This window comes from Melospiza melodia, unplaced genomic scaffold (assembly GCF_035770615.1).
Source record: "Melospiza melodia melodia isolate bMelMel2 unplaced genomic scaffold, bMelMel2.pri scaffold_34, whole genome shotgun sequence".
Classification (NCBI taxonomy): domain Eukaryota; kingdom Metazoa; phylum Chordata; class Aves; order Passeriformes; family Passerellidae; genus Melospiza; species Melospiza melodia.
This window is the reverse complement of record NW_026948659.1, coordinates 5,205,932-5,225,630: the sequence shown is the minus strand read 5'-3', so window position 1 is coordinate 5,225,630 and position 19,699 is coordinate 5,205,932. Positions and strand designations below refer to the sequence as shown.

Sequence of the window (19,699 nt, the reverse complement as noted above, 5' to 3'; positions counted from 1 at the left end):
GATACAGGTGTGCAGTGTACCCTGATACCATCGGGACATGTGGGGGCAGAACATGTTTCCGTTGCTGGGGTGATGGGGGATCACAGCAATTGACCCTGTTGGGAGCTGAGGGGAGCCTGACTGGGAAGGAGTGGCAGAAACATCCTATTGTGACTGGCCCAGAGGCCCCGTGGATTCTGGGCATAGACTTCCTCTGGAACAGCTTTACAAAGACCCAAAGGGACTCAGGTGGGCGTTTGGAATAGCTGTTGTAGAGGCAGAGAACATAAAGTGGTTGAACACCTTGCCTGGACTGTCAGAAAGCCCATCTGCAGTACGACTCTTGAGGGTGGAAGAGCAATGAGTGCCAATTGCCACCTTGACTGTGCACCACCAGTAGTATTGAACAAATTGAGATGCCATGATCCCCATCCACAGAATGATCCATGAGCTGGAGAGCCAAGGGATGGTCAGCAAAACCCACTCAACCTTCAACAGCCCCATCTGGCCTGTGCACAAATCTGACAGAGAATGGAGATTGACTGTGGGCTATCGTGCATTGAATGAAGTGACTCCACAGCTGAGTACTGCTGTGCTGGACATACTGGAACTCCAGTACAAGCTGGAGTCCAAGGCAGCAACATGATTTGCCACTGTTGACATAGCCAACGTGTTTTTCTCCATTCCTCTGGCAGCAGAATGCAGGCCTCAGTTTGCCTTCACCTGGAGGGCTGTGCAGTCCACCTGGAACCGACTGCCCCAGGGGTGGAAGCACAGCCCCACCATCTGCCATGGACTGACCCAGGCTGCACTGGAAAAGGGTGAGGCTCCAGAACACCTGCAGTGCATTGAGGACATCATTGTGTGAGGGAACACAGCAATGGAAGTGTTTGAGAAAGGAGAGAAAATCATCCAGATTCTACTGGAAACCAGCTTCACCATCAAGAAGAGCAAAATCAAACGACCTTCCTGAAAATCCAGTTCCTGGGTGTAAAGTGGCAAGACAGATAGCATCATATTCCCACTGAGGTCATCAACATGAACACCGCAAAGTCTCCACCAACAAACAAGAAGGAAACACAAGTTTTCCTGCGTGCCATAGGTTTTTGGAGAATGCACATTCCCAAGCACAGCCAGATTGTGAGCCCTCTCCACCTGCAAGAAGAACAGTTTCCACTGTTGTTGGCGCCCTGAGCAGCAACAAGCCTTGGCCCAGATCAAGCAGGAGATCACTTATGCAGTAGCCCTTGGTCCAGTCAGAGGACCAAGAGGTGAAGAATGTGCTGTACTCTGCAGCCGGGAGCCATGGTCTGTCCTGGAGCCTTTGGCAGAAGTTGGCTGGGGATGCTCAAGGCCAACTACTGGGATTCTACAGAGGATCCAAAGCCAACTACACTCCCACAGAGAAGGAAGTCTTGGCTGCCTATGAAGGAGTCCAAGGGGCCTCAGAGGTGATGTGCACAGAAGCACAACTCCTCCTGGCACCGCAACTGCTGGTGCTGGGGCAGATGTTTGAAGGAAAGGTTCCCACCACCTACCACGCCACTGACCCCACATGGAGCAAATGGATTGCTCTGATCACACAGCGCACCCGTATTGGAAAGCTGAATCACCCTGGAATTTTGGAGATAATTACAAACTGGCTGGAAGGTGAAAACTTTGCTCTCACTGATGAAGAGAACCAGGACTAAGTGACAAGGCTAAAGAAGCTCCACCATACAATTAGCTATCAGCAGAGGAAGCACACCATGCTCTTTTCACTGATCGTTCCTGTCGCATCGTAGGGATGAACTGAAGGTGGAAAGCAGCCATATGGAGCCCCAAATGACAGGTTGCACAAGCTACTGAAGGAGAAGGTGGATCAAGTCAACTTGAGGAACTCAAGGCTGTTCAGCTGTCCCTGGACATTGCTGAAAGAGAGAAGTGGCCAAAGCTCTACCTTTACACTGATTTCCGGATGGTTGTCAATGCTCTGTCAGGTTGGCTGGAAAGGTGGAAAGAGGCCAACTGGCAGCGCAGAGAAAAATCAATCTGGGCTGCTGGTGAGTGGAAAGACATTGCCTCTTGGGTAGAAAATCTATCTGTGAATGTCTGCCATGTAGTTGCCCATGTCCCCAAGAGTCAGGTGTAGTAGATAGGGTCAGGCGCTCGGAAAATCTCGTGATGTCACGGAAAGCAGCAGGATTCCTCTCCCCGTAACGCCTAGTGATAAAGGATCACCCAAAAATGTAGTCCCCCCTAACATTAGTAACTTTCGACTCCTTACGAACCAATTACAGTAAGGTAAGACCCCCTGACGTAGAGAAAAACTTTCCCAGTAAAAAACCCGACGAGATGGGACAATAAAGGTCTTGAACCGTCCACCATACTGGTGTCTGTGTGTGTTCTTGGCCCGAGTGACCCTGGAGAGTTTGGGTCGCCGTGCCGTTTCCTCAGAACCAGGTTTCCTCGCCTTGCATCAGAAGGCAACAAGTGGTGTCAGAACCCGGGATCGAACCAGTGCCCGGGGAACGGGGATCGCCTGGACAGAGGACGGCGGCTGTAGCGGCGGGTCCGACTACAGCGGACGGGACGCCCTCGAATCATGGAAATTATAGCAAAGGTCCTAAGTCAGGCTCATGAGCAATGGGGAATTAAAGGTGAGCTCAGGAATTCTGATCTTGCTATTGCAAGGCTCCTAGAGCTCGGGACGATCGGACGTCCGGTAAATATATTATATTGGGAAGCACGGGAGAATAGCACTGCCGCCTCAGTGGAGGACTCTAAGTCCTCAGGCAGTGGTAAAAACCTCAAAGCGTGGGGGAAAGTAGAAGAGGCCCTACGCAAGACGTTAGAAGAACAGGAGACGCAGAAAGCCGCATGTACATGTTTATTAGCTACACCAAAGCTGGGGGTGGAGGCCACGACACAAACTTCCTCTGAGAGCGATCGGATTGAAGGCGGGAACATGCGGGGGCCGGGCGCATTCCACCCATCCCCGAGCCCGAGCCCAGACCCCCCAGAGCCCCCAGGGGACCCCCCGGATCACCCAGGGGAGCCCCCAACCCTCCCATGGAGCCCGCTGGGTCCTGGCCCCCCCGCGGAGCCATCCGAAAAAACCGCGGTTTCTCTATCCGTCCCTTCCCCGGCGGGCGCTGATCCGGCGCAGGAGGCAGAGCAGCGTGCGCGATGCTTTTGGCAGGGACTCACGGAGAAGGCGCGGAACGCGACCAGATTGTTGGACCCCGCCGGGATCGGTAAAAACTCGCCTCCGCCATGTGCGCTTAATGGCGCCTAACCGCATGGCGAGGGCGGAAGAGAAGAGGGGGAAAAGGGCGGAAATGCAGTCAGCCTGCTTAACATCGCATGCGTGGGTGAGCGGGGAGGGGGGGCGGCCCTCGCGGTGGAGCGTAAGACAAATCAGAGCACTCTATTCAAATTAGGTCCTTATAGGGCAAGGACCTCCCCCAGCAGGAGGTGGGGGGAGCCCAGGGGGAGGGAGCAGCACCACCCCTGAAGGGAGGAGTGGGGTTGAAGCCGAACAAAACGGCACGGAGCACCGGAAGTGTACCAGCAGTCAGCTTCCGCCTCAGAGCCAAGTAACAGCTGCTCAGACAGATCGGAAGAGCTGACCGAGTCCGGCTGGGACTCGGAAACCGAGAGAGCAGAATTAATGCGGTTTCGAGCGAAACTGAAGAAAGCTTTAAACAATATCGGGAAACAATCGCAACACAAACTCACCGATTAGGGAAAAATAAAAGCAGCTTGTGGGGACCGGGCACCGGCAGCCTCCATGCATGCTTTCCCGGTGGGGGTTGCCGGAGCGCGGGGGAACCAACAAAGGGCATATACCCCAGTTAACCCAAAAGAAGCCAAAGCAATTTCAGAAATAGGGATCAGCTGTAGTACCCACTCTTGAGGACGACCTTTCTAGCAATAACGATCTGCTCACTTTTGATATTACGCAAATAAGCCGCATGCTTTTTGATGGGGCGGGGCGGATTGTATCTAAGCAGGAGTGGCAGGATGACCGCGTTAGCTCGGGCTTCTGGGGAAGGGCAGCAACTCAGCGAGCTGTCCCCAGCCGGCACAGCTTTCCCTGGCAGCACCCTCACTCCAAGCACGCCCGAGAGGGATCTGTAGGAGCTGCGGGAAGACACCTCGCTAGGGACTGTAGATCCCGGTCCCAAGGAAACGGGAGAGGGAGGGGGCACCCGGGCCACACTCAGCCTCCTCCCGCAGTGAATGCGAGACGGCCCATCTACGCCAACCCCCAGTGGGGCAGGGGACCCTCATACCCCATGCCCCCCACAGGGAGCAGTCAATTTCGCATCCCCGCCAGCAGCACAATGGCAGAGTTATGCAGCACCATCGGTACCCTCGCACCCCCCACCGCCACAAGCCACGCCCGTGTCACAGGGCCAGCAGGAGGCGCCCCAGAGCAGGATCCCTGGGTGGCCTTGGCCATGAGAATAGGGAAGGAGCCCCTGATGGTGTGGGGGACATGCCGCCTTTATGGCATTCAGGATCCCCACGTCATAGGGCTCCAGTTTTGGGTGGACACGGGATCAGACTGCACGATTTTTCCCCAAGCACATTGGCCTGGACATTGGCAATTTAAAGAAGTCCCTCCAGTGAACGGAGTGGGAGGGCAGTCCCGGGCATGGAAAAGCACCCAGCTGGTGGCTTTAACACTTCACACAAAAAAGGGACCAGGAGTGTCAACATCAGTAGCAGCCCTAATGCTGCAAGAAGCACTCTCCTCACGACAGGGCACCATGTCAGTCAATCACATCAACAGCCACGACCCAGTCAAAGGCCATTTCCAGATCGGCAACAACAAAGCGGACGCCGCAGCGAAAGGCGTCTGGACATTGCAGGAAGTCCTGAAAAAGGCCCAGATCGAGGAGCAGAGAAAGGCAGAGCTGGAGGATGAGAGGGACCACGGGAGAGACGTGGATGAGGAGCTGCAGAAGGGGAAGCAGAAGCTGCTGCAGCGAGCGACAAGGATGAAGCTGGACGAGGAGGAAGATGTGGGGGAACTGAACGCGCTGTTCCTCAGTGCCAAATGCAACATGATCTGGGACAAGCAAGTCCAGGAGAAGCAGATGATTCTCGAGGAACTGGCGGAGGAAGAGGAGCACTTGAACAAGATGATGGAAATGCAGCGGGAGAAGGGCATGGAGGTCCAGGAGGAGCTGGAGCGCCAGAGGAAGCAGGAGCTGATGAGAGCCCGACAGGGCATTGTGAAACAGATGGAGCAGAATGTAGAGGAGCGGGCATTGAGGGCTGAGGAGCTGTACCAGGAGGGCCAGAGGCAGCTGGAGCGACTGGAGCAGATGAAAAAGGGAGGATCAGAAGGCCTGGGAGCAGAAACAGGAGCGGAGGGCCCACAGGTGGTAATTAGAAACAAGCTAGGCGAATGGGAACGGGGCTGGAGGTTGATGCTCACGGGGCGAGGGTACGCAGCTGTCAAAAAGGACGGCAAATTAGGTGGTGTCCACTTAAGTCAATTAAGTCGGACCTCCATAGCAAGCAGAATGAGACTGATGAGAGTTGTGAGTTTCTGTTTACAGGACATGCTCGTGGGGCGTCCTCGTGATGCGTACATCCCCATCCAGAGGTAAACGACAGACCACCAAGCCGTCAGGCAGCGCCCGAGAGACCCGCACGGGTGGAATCCAAGCGTCAACGGTGTTTCTGTGTGATTTTGCTGTTGGGGCTTGTTGCCAGAGGGCAAGCCAGCCCAGATCACTACCCCCATCGGCCATTCAGGTGGGTCATGCAACAACTTAGTAGTGACAAGGTGCTCAAAGAAATCACCACACCGAACGCCCCATCCTTCGTGCTCTGCATCACCGACCTGTTTCCAGGATGACCAAAGGTAGACCCCCATTCCCCACACGCCACACACATGTACCTATCCTACTGGTGCCCAGCTTCAAACCCTGGGAAAAGCTACTGCAATCACCCGGGGTGGGGACATTGTGGGCACTGGGGCTGCGAAACCATTCTCACAGATGCCAGACTGTCGGGGTCTGGGTGGGATCCACAAGAGCCCGACAAATTCTTAAAGTTCACTTGGGCACCCACCGGTTGCAAAACAGCCCTCTTCCTCCACGGAAACTTTTATCAAAACCACCATAAAATCCCCAAATTTCGAAAATGTACAGGCTACAACATGACAGTTTTGCAGCCAGATCACCCTAGCTGGGCAATAGGCAGAACGTGGACAGTAGTCCTTCAAGGGTCAAAAGAGAGAGTGAATGTGCGAATTATTAGGCTCCAACCATCAGCACCCCGAGTGGTCAGACCCAACAAAGTGATTAAAAGCATGCCGAAAGGGAGAAACGCGACCCACCCCAAAGCCTTGCCCACAAGGTTCGCTGATATCCCGATCGGCCATGTAGAAGCCTTTCAGATAGACCGTTCAGCCAGGTCAGATTTAGATCCAATCCTTCGTATGTTAGAAGCTACCTTCCTATCCCTGAACGAAACTAACCCTAACCTAACCAAATCCTGTTGGCTTTGTTACGATGTCGAACCTCTCTTTTACAAAGGAGTCGCTTTAAACACTCCCTTCAGTTACTCCACAGCAGATGCACCCAACCAATGTAGATGGGACACCCCCCGCAAAGGAATCACCCTGAGTCAAGTCACAGGCCAGGGCAGATGCTTTGGCAATGCAACCCTAGCTAGGCGGAAAGGCAACGTCTGCACCAAAGTTGTCAAACCCGACGGGAAAAACAATAAGCGGGTAATCCCATCCACATCTGGGATGTGGGTTTTCCACCGATCTGGAGTGAGTCCGTGTGTGTTCCTTGCCAAATTCGATGACTCTAACGACTGTTGTGTCCAAGTTCTGATTGTTCCTAGGGTCCTGTACCACGCAGATGAAGAAGTGTATCGCCATTTTGAGGAACCCTGTTGGCTCCACAAAAGAGAAATATTAACAGGTATAACTATCGCGATGCTGCTGGGCCTAGGAGCAGCCGGAATGGCTACAGGAGTCTCAGCCTTGGCGACCCAGAACAAAGGACTGTCACAGCTGCAGGCAACGATTGACGAGGAACTGTGGAAGATCGAGAAATCCATCTCCTTTCTAGAGAAGTCAGTCTCCTCACTCTCCGAAGTAGTCTTGCAGAACAGGCGAGGACTGGACCTCCTGTTCATGCAGCAAGGAGGCCTGTGTGCCGCCTTGAAAGAGGAGTGCTGCTTCTACGCAGACCACATGGGAGTCGTTAGAGACTCCATGGCAGAACTCCAAAACAGACTGGCTCAGAAAGACAGGGAAGCCCAACAGGGTTGGTTCGAGTCCTGGTTCAATCGATCACCATGGCTAATCACCCTAATTTCTACCCTAATAGGTCCATTGGCATTGCTGCTTTTAGCTGTCACCTTTGGACCATGCCTGCTGAACAAGCTAGTCTCATTCGTTCAGACCCGCCTAGAACGGGCCAACATCCTGTTCATAGGCCGGCAATTTACTGCTGTGAATTCGACCAGGGAACACTGCCAGTCACAAGATTTTCTACCCAGGTTCACCAAACCCCTTTCTTTGTCAACAACCCCATGCCTCATCTCAGTACCTATGTATATGACTACTTCGTTCATTTGTAAAAACGGGGGGGGATGTGTAGTAGGGTTAGGCACTCGGAAAATCTCGCGATGTCACAGAAAGCAGCAGGATTCCATTCCCCCTAAAGCCTAGTGATAAAGGATCACCCAAAAATGTAGTCCCCCCTAACATTAGTAACTTTCGACTCCTTACTAACCAATTACAGTAAGGTAAGACCCCCTGACGTAGAGAAAAAACTTTCCCAGTATAAAACCCGAAGAGACGGGACCACAAAGGTCTTGAACCGTCCACCATACTGGTGTCTGTGTGTGTTCTTGGCCCAAGTGACCCTGGAGAGTTTGGGTCGCTGTGCCGTTTCCTCAGAACCAGGTTTCCTCGCCTTGCATCAGAAGGCAACAGTCAGGCTAATGCAGAACACTGAAACAATGAGCAGGTAGGTCAGGCTGCAAAGATAGAGGTGCCAAAGATAAACCTAGACTGGGAACATAAAGGAGAGTTATTCCTAGCTCGATGGGCCTGTGATGCCTCAGGCAACCAGGGCAGAGATGCCACCTATAAATGGGCACGAGACCGAGGGATGAGTCTAACCATGGACAGTATTTCTCAGGTTATCCATGACTGTGAGACGTGTGCTGCAATCAAGCAGGCCAAGCGAGTAAAGCCCCTCTGGTATGGTGGGTGGTGGTCCAAGTACAAGTACACACTGGGGCAGTGTGATGGAGCCCTGGCAGATTGACTCCACCACACTGCCCCAGACACGCCAGGGCAAGCGCTATGTGCTGACCCTGGTGAAAGCCACCACTGGATGGTTGGAAACCTACCCTGTGTCTCATGCTACGGCCCGAAACACCATCCTGGGCCTTGAAAAGCAAGTCCTGTGGAGACATGGTGTGGGAGGATCTTTGTTCATTTGTCCAGGTGTCCATGGGGTTGGGTTTCTTACCTACGTACAGGCAGTCATTTGGTGACAGGGGGACTCCCACCTAGAATGTAAGAGCATATCGTCTATGCTTTCCATAGCCATGCAAAGATTGTCTGGCTTTAATGACTTTGCCAAAGTGACCCAGATGTTTTGTTTTGGCTGAGGGATGATCCAGCTGGTGGTCACTTGGATACAGATGAGGGTGCTGATAAAGACGATGCCAATGATGGCACTGGTACTGCTGCGGGGTGCCCTGGAGAGTATCACAGGAAGAATCATACTTCTTCTTTCCAACTGTGTAGTTTTCACTTGTGGATGGTAAAACCACACATTAGTTGACTTATTTTAAGACATTCTTAAATATTCTTAAGTTCTCCCTATAGCTCTTACCAGCTCCTCCCAATCACTCCCTTCACTTTTTTAAGGGAAGTTTGAGGCAGGAAAAAAGGAGTAGTTTCAAGAGGGGAAAGAGGGAGGGGTAGGGATAAAGGGTCACTGGTAGAGGGATGGAAAAGGGAGGGGTGTGTCTGCATTTGAGGTTGACATGGACATTATCAGTGGGATATATCTACGTGTGATGAGTGTCCTTGCCACAATGTTTGGATATGTGAATTTCTTTTTTCTTCATCTCCAAGAGAAAGCTGCTTCTGTGGCATGGTGGGAGAGGGAGCTGACTTTGTGTTCATTCAAGGGGTCGTCTTCAGATCTGTGGTCTACATAGGGACTGATAAATCTTCTGGGAATCCACCGGGGTCCTGTATCTGTAGAAACACAAGCATATTCTGTCACCCACATAATGAGAGGCTATGGCTCTTCAATAATTTTAGATTCATGATTCTGGTCAAGTACTGGAGGTCTTTCTTTGAGGTGTGTGTACATGTTGTTATGAGAGTGCTTTAAGACAGGGGGGTTTGGTTCTTTTTGAGAGCAATTCATGAAAGGTATATGACATTAGAACTAATGAAATTCAAATAACGTAAAGTACTTTGCACAGTCTATCCTGTATAGAGAGAGCCAGGGGCTATGTACAAATCACAAACGGGAAAGGCACTGCTGTGGAACGTGCCTTGAGCTGTTTTATTTTTCAGCATCAGTCTCATTACACGGTTGTGACAATGCAAAGATGCCAGCAGCTCACATCCCAAGCAGCTGACCAAGAACTTAATAGTACAACTTAATTTATAAGTTTTTTTAACCAATCCCACAAAGCAAAAGCATATTGACAGCAGTTCTATCCAACCACTATAAGCACATGTACCTTTGGTAAAACCAACGCTTGCTTATTTTGAATACAATACCTGCTTGTAAGCTTTAAAACACAATGCACATAGCTCCATTATTAAGCTTCAAACTTCCTAATATGTTGTCAGAAAAACTTTTCTGTATCTTAGGGAGTTATTCTAGAGAAGCGTTAAGACATAGACCGTTGTTCTATTTCTCCTTGCTTTTCTACTTTTTAAATAATTTTTCTGCTGACCTATCTCATGGCTACTGCTTAGCTCTAATCACAGTTCTGCTGCCTCTGAGGCCTGCCTTTTGCAGCTTCCCCGAAACCCTCTGATTTTGTGGATTCCCACACTGAACACAAGTTCAGCTATTTTAAATCAAATGCTCACTGATGTAGATAGCATTAGACATGGCACACTGCAAAATAGAGCTGCTATAGATTTTTTGCTGTTAGCACATGGGCACAGGTGTGAAAATTTTGAAGGAATGTGTTTTATGAACCTACTCTTCGATTCACAGGAAACTCAAACAACTGGAAGACAACATGGAGAAACTGACTGTGAATGATTGGGGCTTGGATGAATGCTTTGAGGGATGGGGAATAACTGGATGATTGAAAGATACCTTAAAGGGAGCTATGTTATTACTAGTAGTTATTATTATATTGCTTTGTATTATTCCACACATAGTGAAATTGGTGAGCTGCTTGGTAGAAAAAACAGTGAAAAGGATTTGGCTGGTGCAAGAAGAATAAGAAGGGGGAATTGTAGCAATGTATCTGAACGACTTGGGCCACACTGTGCACCAGCCATACCGCTTGTAGTCATTCTTATCAGAGCCCTCTGGAATTCATCAAGGTTACTAAGACATAAACTGTGCTAAATGAAGAAAGAAAAGGCTGAGAAACAGAATACCAAGACCACAAGAACTCGATAACAAAGGGCTGTGAACCACCTGAACTGAAACCAGTCACATACTCCGAGAAGTGCGTGCAGAATACAAGGACAAGAGAGAGGCTCCAATGAAGAAGAGTGCGATCAGTGTATGCAGTAGGGTTAGAATGTATAAATAGGTGCATAATGTAAACAATAAATGGCTTCTGCTTAATCATACTGGTTAGTAGCATGGGAGCCCTGTTTGCCTGGGTAGGAGGGAGGATTCTTTTCCATAAAAAGGAAAGCACTGAGGCAGGAGCAGGAGACAAGTGACCCTTGCAGGCCTGGGGCCTCATTGCCTCCTTGTCCCTGCTCAGCAGCCTGGCAGGGGCCGCCCCATGCTCCTGCCCTTGCCATTGCACATCCCCACATGCCAGTGCCCATCCCGGCAAGAGCCCTGAGCAAGGAGGGAGGGACAGCATCTGCCTGGCCAGGGGCTGGGGCTCAGGCCTTGGCCCTTGGCATTCCTCAAACACATCCAGCTTTGCTCAGCACCAGAGACACCTTGGCCTTGTTTGTCCCCAGCTGTCATCACTGCCTCCAGTGTTCTGCTCTAACTGGAAACTGGGAACACATTCTCAGAGAGACTTATTAAACTTTTAGAAACTTTGGAGTTTCAATTTAACTTGGAGTTCTTGAGAAGTTTTTTGAACACTCTCTCAGAGACTGAGTCTGATGTAAACAACACCAATTCACTGAGGGGCTCATTAAAGTCCTTGTGCTGTGTCTGTGCTGCTGAGCTTTAAAGGAACAGCTCTTGCCAGCACCAGCTCCTCTCCCAGCCCAGCAGGGCTGAGGGCTCTGCCTGCAGGCACTGAGGGGACAGGAGCCAGGCAGAGACAGGCTGAAGGCAATCAGGATTGGGAAGACATTGAGCTGAGATTTCACTTGGGGAAAGATCTTCACAGCCCTGTGCATGGTGAGTGTGTGGATGCAGGGCAATGTCCCCTGTGCTCCTGGAGGGATCTCCTGAAGCCAGCACACCCCACAGCCTGGGGGATGTGTCAGGAGGACTCTCCCACTTTCTGTGGGGCACAGGAGGAGGGGGAGGAGGATGTGCTGCAGAGTGGAGCTGCCCTGGGCACTGTCAGAGGGACAGGGCAGGACGGCTCCTGCTGCCAGGGACAGCTGCAGGGGCTGAAGCTGGGGCTGCAGCCAGGGCTGCCCAGGGCTGTCCTGCAGAGCAGCTCCTGCAGCCCTCAGGGCTCTTGGCCAGCCCAGGGCATGTGCCACCTGCCAGGGGCAGCTCTCAGCCTGCCTGGCAGCTTCCCATGCATGCTGCAGGGGAGAAGTTGGGGGTGGAAGGAGCCACCCCCATCAGGGCAGATTCCTCCTGCTGTGGAGATGGTGCTGCATGGCCAGGGCTGCTCTCAGCTTTCTCCTCAAGGAAAGGGAAAGGGGCTGTCAGCTTTGGCTGTGTCACTGAGACTCTGACACTGTCACCCTGGGCGTCAGCAGATGGGCCTCAGATCTCCCTCAGAAACGGCCTCCTCAGCCTCCTCTCCCTACAGACAGCAACAGCAGCACCTTGGCTTGCAGCATTTCTGTTTGTCTGGCCTGCCCTTAAGGCCCTGCTGCCAGGGAGATGCCTCTGGGAGATGCCCTGTGCTGGGAGGGGTCTGCAGGGCAGAGCTGAGTCCCCAGGGCTGGGCTGGGCTCTGGCAGCAATGGCAGGGACAAGGCTTGGGTAAAGAAAAACAGCTCTCAATAGGCACAACTCCAGGCAGCAGAGAGTCAGACCAATCCTTTACATCCCTCCATGTCCCGCTGCATAGGGAGAGAGAGAAGAGTTGGAGAGATTGATTTTGAAACTGGAGTCTTCAAAAAAAGCCAAATTATTGTTAAGTGCAGTTTTAAATTGGTACATCCTGTACTAGAGCGAGGGGAAATGAGCAAAGGGCCCAGCAGGTCTGAGTGCACTGGGGCACAGGGAGCCCTGTTTTCCATCTGGCCTCCCCAGTGTTCAGCCTGAGAGCAATGCTAAGAACAAGACTTCTGTCCCTTCTAAAAAGCACACAGTTACTTTGTAGCCCAAAGCTACACTGAAAAAAAAAAGGTAAATGAAATTTCCCCAGAGAAAGAGAAGCAATTTTGAGTGCCTGTGAAAGAAAATAGCATAGGATGTACTCAAGGTACTTTGTCCAAATTGTCAATGTTGTCTTTGAACAGCTCAAAATGTCCAGAATGAAGGAATGTCCAACAGCAGCTCCACCAGGCACTTCCTCCTGCTCCTGGCATTGGCAGACACGCGGCAGCTGCAGCTCCTGCACTTCTGCCTCTTGCTGGGCATCTCCCTGGCTGCCCTCCTGGGCAACAGCCTCATCATCAGCGCCGTAGCCTGTGGCCACCACCTGCACACGCCCATGTTCTTCTTCCTGCTCAACCTGGCCCTCAGCGACATGGGCTCCATCTGCACCACTGTCCCCAAAGCCATGCACAATTCCCTCTGGAACACCAGAGACATCTCCTACTCAGGATGTGCTGCTCAGGTGTTTTTCTTTGCCTTCTTCATGTCAGCAGAGTTTTCTCTCCTGACCGTCATGTGCTACGACCGCTACGTGTCCATCTGCAAACCCCTGCACTACGGGACCCTCCTGGGCAGCAGAGCTTGTGCCCACATGGCAGCAGCTGCCTGGGCCAGTGCCTTTCTCTATTCACTGCTGCACACAGCCAATACATTTTCCCTGCCCCTGTGCCATGGCAATGCCCTGGGCCAGTTCTTCTGTGAAATCCCTCAGATCCTCACACTCTCCTGCTCCAAATCCTACCTCAGGGAACTTGGGCTTCTTGTGCTAAGTTCTCTTCTATTTTTTGCTTGCTTTGTGTTCATTGTTTTCTCCTATGTGCAGATCTTCAGGGCTGTGCTGAGGATCCCCTCTGAGCAGGGACGGAACAAAGCCTTCTCCACCTGCCTCCCTCACCTGGCTGTACTCTCCCTCTTTGTCAGCACTAGCTTTTTTGCCTACCTGAAGCCACCCTCCATCTCCTCCCCATCCCTGGATCTGGCCCTGTCAGTTCTGTACTCGGTGGTGCCTCCAGCCCTGAACACCCTCATCTACAGCCTGAGGAACCAGGAGCTCAAGGATGCCTTGGTAACTGCAACTTTAGAAGCAATAAATTCTCTTTTCTACTACAGAGCCTTCAGAATATAACTCTTTGCAATCTCAGCCTTTTTTTCCCCTGTTTGTCCATTCTTTGCTATGGTAACTTTTTCTTTTGTTGTAGTGTTTCTATCAAAATACTGTAGTATTACTCTTAGCTTTCTACATGAACATCTACATTTCTTTTGAAATAAAAATACTTGCAAGTAGTTTGTTCCCTTGGTGTTTAAATAAAAGCAAGTGCCTGCCTGACTTGTCTGTCCAAGGCATTTCCTCAGCCCTTCCCTGTCTCTGCAGGGGCAGTGCCTGTGAGCAAAGGTGGCAGGAAGGGACTCCCAGCACAGCAGCACAGCCAGGGACAATGGCCCTGCCTCTTCCCACATCTGCTCTGCCCAACTCCACGCTGTCCTTGCCAGCCCTGCTGTGGCTGTAAGGCCGGAGTGCTCTGGCAGCTTGGTCACTGTCCTGCTGCATGTCCCTGCTGTGGCCAAAGGCAGGGCCAGGCCATGGGCACTGCTGGGACACAGCTGGGCTCCAGCACAGCAGCTCCAGCAGCAAAGGGCATCTCCTGAGGGCAGGGCAGGGAGGCTTCGCTCCCCTCCAGAGCTGCTGTAAGCAATGTGCTCCAGGAATGCCCTGGCACAGCAAAGCCCAGGGCCTGGGGCTGGGGGGGAGTGTGCAGGGGGGGCTCAAAGCAGTGTCCTGGCACAGCCAGCGCTCCTGGCATGGACCTGAGGCTGCAGCAGAGCAGGTCCTGGGCTGTGTCTTTGTTCTGGGGCAGCCTGGGAAGGTGCCCCAGGGCAATTGTCCCACACCAGCCCCTGCAACCACCATTGCCAGCACTGGCCTCTCCCCACCTGCAGGAGGTTGTTTGTCCCTGCACGGAGGGACACCAAGTGACCAGGCCAGCAGGCCATGTTTGCTCTGTGCTGAGGAGATCTCAGCAGTGCATCCTGTGTCTGTGTGGGGAGATGAACCCCAGCGACAAAAAACACCATCAGCAGCACCCGGGGATGGCACAATTCCAGTGGCACAAACAGGGCCTTGAGGCCACTTCACTCTGAGAGTAATGTCCTCTGGGAAAACACCTGAATTCTTTGCTGGGTTGTGGTTAGGACTGCATAGAGAGAAATATCCCAGGCAGGGAGGCTCCAGGGAAAAATGCTCAGGGCAGCCATGGACTGCACAGAGAGACATTGGATAGAGTGAGGGTCTGTGGGGAGAAGTCAGAGCTGCCTCCCTTCTGAACCACCCCGAGGACCTGGACAGGGCTGTGCTGTGTTCTGGGCACTGACCTGGAACTGAGGGATGTGGAAAAGACCTTTGGTGTCAGGGCTGTTGAGAAGGCTGGGCAGCGTCACTGTGGGACCTCTCTCCAAACCCTTGGAAAGGCCAGAGCCATCCCAGAGGGTCCTGGGCACTTGGGAAGGGCAGACATGGAACCACTCTGCACACAGGGCAGGGAGGGGCAGTGGGAGAGTCACAGCCTGCTCAGGCTCAGCAGGGAAGGGCATGTGGCAAATCCTCCTGCAGCCATTCCAGGCACTGGCAGGACAGGACAGGGACTGCAGAACCCACATGGGAGGGAACAGAAGAGAATGTTGTGTGCCAGACTTCAGCCAGACCTGGGACAGGGTCTGCTGTCGTCTCCTCAGAGCCAGACTGGAGAGAGCTGGGCTGAAGGAGTGGAACATGGGCTGGGTGGGAATTTGGCTGAACAATGAGGGTCAAATGTCATCCATGGTACAGAGTCCTCTTGGCAGCCATGCCCTGGTACCATCCCTCAGTGACCAGCCCTTGGCCGCCACTGTGGAACATTTCTATTGTCTCTACAATGCCAGTTAAATATACTTTCAATTCCTTTGTGGATGCTGCCAAATTGCAGGGACTGAACTGATGTGTGACTGACACTCAACTCATCTAGTTAATGGTGACTGCAAAATGTATCTGGGCAAGATGACTGAGTTGGGTAAATTTATCTTGCCATCAGGCGCCAAGCAAGCCACAAGAAAGGGCAGAAAAAACTCATGCATCAGAGCAAAGTCAGTTCAATAGGGAAAAACCCAAACCCAACCAAAACCTAAAAACCCCAAACCTAATCAAAAAACCCAAAGCAAGATCCACCCACAACAACACAAAAACCCCAGAAATAAACCAACCACAAAAAGAAAAAGGCCACAAACAGAAGAAAAGCAAATTCACAGGAAATCTCCTATCAGCAGAAAATATTTAACCGCCTTGTGGCAGGAGAGGATTCTGCATGTCTAGGTGCTGTTTTGAAAGAAATATGTCTGAAAAAAGAAATTTATCCCCTACCCCCCTTGGCCCCCCACTTCTCTCAGTTGATTGCTGATCATGGTGTGATATGGAGTGGAACGTCCCTTGGGTCAGTCCAGCCCAGCTGTCCCAGGAACACTTGCCAACCCCAGGCCCATAGGTTGGGGGGTCGCAGACGCCTCATGCGAGGCAAGCACTGAGACAAGGACAGGAGTACAGAACAGCACAGCCTTGGAGAAACTGATTGAGGATGTACCTCTGGCAAACAGAAGTCACAAAAAATCAGGCAGGATGCCAGCTCAGCTCTGCAAGGCTGACAAAACAGAAGTTATGCAGAACAATAATATTGCCCTTACTCAAAAAGAGGGTTCAAGGAACAGCCACCTAAAAAGGGCACTGGATGTTGAAGACAAAACCCAAAGAACCATAAAAGGATTTGTGATAAGGTGTGCAATTATGTCAAATAAACTCAAAGGAAGTGGGGATAGCTAATGGATACATAATCAGTGTGTGTGATAAAAACTCTGTTCATTCAATGCTTAATGCACTCCAATGGAGGGAGGATGGCCGAAGTGACCACCATGCTGTAATGAAGAATGCCAGCTTTCAAATACTCCAAACTCTGTTCAGAAGTTTCTATCCAGTGGGTTTCAGTATCAGTGAAACCCACTGGAAACCCTTATGCCCCACAGTTTCACAATGGTCCCTTGGTTCCATGAGGGCCTGCTGTAGAACAATGGATCCTTGGTTCCATTGGGTTCTGTATTCTCAAAATGCTCTCCTTGGTTCCATGAGGCCTTGGTGTGTCACAACAGCCCCTCTGTTCCATCAACTGCCAGAGTGTCACCCTGGTCTCTTGGATCTGCAGGGTTACAATGGACAATTGGTCACAAGCAGCCCTGCTGTGTCACCATGAATATTTGGTTCCATGGAGTCCCACAGTGTCACAATGGCCCCTTGGCTACATGAGGTTCCACAGCATCACCATGATCTCCTTGGATCTGCAGTATCTCCATGGATCATTGGTTCCATGTGGCCCTGCTGTGTCACAGTGGTTCCTTGGTTCCATGAAGTCCCACTGCATAACAATGGAATCTTGTTCCCGTCAGGTTCTGTACTGTCACCATGGTTTCCTTGGTTCTGAACTGTAACAATGGACCCTTGGTCCCATGAGGTTCCATGATGTCACAATGGTCTCCTTGGTTCCACAAGGACTTGCTTTGTCACAATGGACCCACCTTTCCAGGAGCTTCCATGGTGTCTCCGTGGTCTCCTCAGATCCAGATTGTCACAATGGACAACTGGCTCCATGGGCCCTCCTGTGTCACAATAAACCCTCAGTGCCATGAGGTTCTGTGGTGTCACAATGGTCTGCCTGGTTCAACAAGGCCCTGGAGTGTCACAATGGCTGCTTGGTTCTGTGAGCTTTCATAGCATCAACAATGGCCTCCTTGTTTCTGCAGTGTCACAATGGATCCTGGTTCCACGAGGTCCCTAAATGTCAGTGGTCTCCTGGGTTCCATGTGGCCCAGCTGTATCAATACAGCCCCTTGGTTCCATGAGTTTCTGTACTGTCAGAATTGGTTCCTTTGTTCCACTGAGGCCCTGCTGTGTCACAATGGACCCTGGGTTCCATGAAGTTCTTCAGTGTCACAATGGCCCCCTGGATCCTTGAGGTCCCACAGTGTCACAATGGTGTCCTTGGATCCACAGTGCCATAATGGGCCATTGCTGCAGCCGGAATAGCTACTAATAAAGCCCAGGGTAGGGAAGCAAAAAGGGCCTTTGCATGGTACCCACAGATGTTTAATTCAGCCGTGCAGTGAGATGTTCAGGGTCACAAGACAGGACTCCCGGGGGGAGTCCAGGTTTCTGTATCTCGAGAGGAAGGGGTTGATCAGTGCCATGGGGGCAGTACAAAGATGGGGCCAATGGGGGAATGGGGAGGGAGGGGCTGAGGGACAGAGAACAAGAGGAAGGAGCCAATGGGGTCGCACAGCTTTTGAGGGAAGTTTCTTGTGTCTCCCTAACCCAGGGAATGCCTCTCAGGGCCTCCACAGCAGCAGAATGTCAAAAAGGCCCCTTGGTTCTTGTGGGCTCCTCAGGATCCCAGTGGCCCCTTGGCTGCATGAGGCCCAGCTGTGTCACACTTGCCCCTTGCTTCCACTGGGTCCCACAGCATCACAATTGCCCCCCCTTAGATCCATGAGGCCCCGCAATGTCACAATGGACCTTTGGTTCCATGAGTCCCACACTGTTCCAAGAATTCTTAGTTCCATGGGGCCCTGTAGTGTCGCAATGGTCCCTTGGTTCCGTGGTGCCACACAGTGCCAAATTTTCCCTTTGGCCCAACACGGGCTCATAGTGTCTCAATGGACTCCTTGGTTCCATGGGGACACAAAGTGCCACAATGACTCTTTGGTTTCACAAGGCTTCAAAGTGTAAAAATGGCCTCCATGGTTTCATGCAGCCATACTGGGTTAAAATGGACTTTTGTTTCCATGATGCACCACAGTGTCACAGTGGTCAGCTTGGTTGTGCACTGTAAGAATGCCCCATTGGTCACTCAGAGCCCCACAGGGTCACTATTGTGCCCTTGGTTCCATGAGGGCTTGCTGTGTCACAATGCCCTTTGGTTCCATGAGGTCCCATGTGTCATAATGATCTCCATGGTTCCATGAGGCTTCGCTGTGGCTCAATGGCCCCCTTGGTTCCATGATGTCCCATAGCAGAGCAATGGTCACCTTGGTTCCATGGGGTCAAAATGGCCCCTTTGTCCCATGGAGCCCCACAGTGTCACTGTGATCCCCTTGATTCCATGAGGCCCTGCAGTGTCATGGTGGCTCCTTGGCTCCATGAGGCAAAGCAGAATCAGAATGGCCCCTTTGTCCCATGGAGCCCCACAGTGTCACTGTGATCCCCTTGATTCCATGAGGCACTGTAGTGTCGTGGAGGCCTCTTGGTTCCATGAGGCAAAGCAGAATCAGAATGGCCCCTTGGTTCCATGGAGCCCCACAGTCCTGTCGGTTCCACAGGGCCCTGCAGTGTAACAAGGGACCTTTGGCTCCATGAGGTTCCTCAGTGTCTCAGTGGCCCCTTGCCTCCAGGTGGCCCTGCTGTGTCACAGTGCCAGGTGGTTCCATGAGGTCCCACAGTGTCCAAGTGGTCTCCTTGGCTCTGGGAAGCCCCACAGAGCCACAATGGACCCTTGGTTCCAGGAGGCCTTGCTGTGTCACAATGGACTTTTGGTTCCATGGGGTTCCACTGCATAACATGATCCCCTTGATTCCAGAAGGTTCTGCAGTGTCACAATGGACCATTGGTAACATGCAGCCCCACACTGTCACAATGACCCCATGGCTCCATGAACTTCCACACTGTCATCAATGGTCTCCTTGGTTCCACAAGACCTTGCTCTTATACAATGGACATTTGGTTCCATGGGGCTCCACTGCATCACAATGGACCCTTTGTTCCATGGGGTTCCACAGTGTCACAGCGAGGCCCTTGGATCTGTCAGCCTCTGCTGTCACCAAGTGTCCAAAATATCAGAATAGGGCTCCTTAACACTAATTTGCTATTTCAGAGGGTATCATTTATTCAGGCCTGAGGTCCAGCACGGGATAACTCCTAACCTTACATGGATATGGAATTCTACCAGTGTGTTACCTATATAAAGTCCCTAAATGTGAATTACAAT

General features: G+C 51.8%; 1 protein-coding gene across 1 annotated transcript; it reads left to right on the top strand.

Annotated features, from left to right (window-relative positions):
- Window positions 1-13,017: 13,017 nt before the first annotated feature.
- LOC134434246 (olfactory receptor 14J1-like) lies at window positions 13,018-14,034 on the top strand (the record flags this gene model as incomplete). The annotated part of the gene is made up of 2 exons (XM_063182928.1): window positions 13,018-13,659; window positions 14,020-14,034. Coding segments are annotated over 2 exons (657 nt in total), but the record flags the coding sequence as incomplete, so codon positions are not given.
- Between the last annotated feature and the right edge of the window lie 5,665 nt (window positions 14,035-19,699).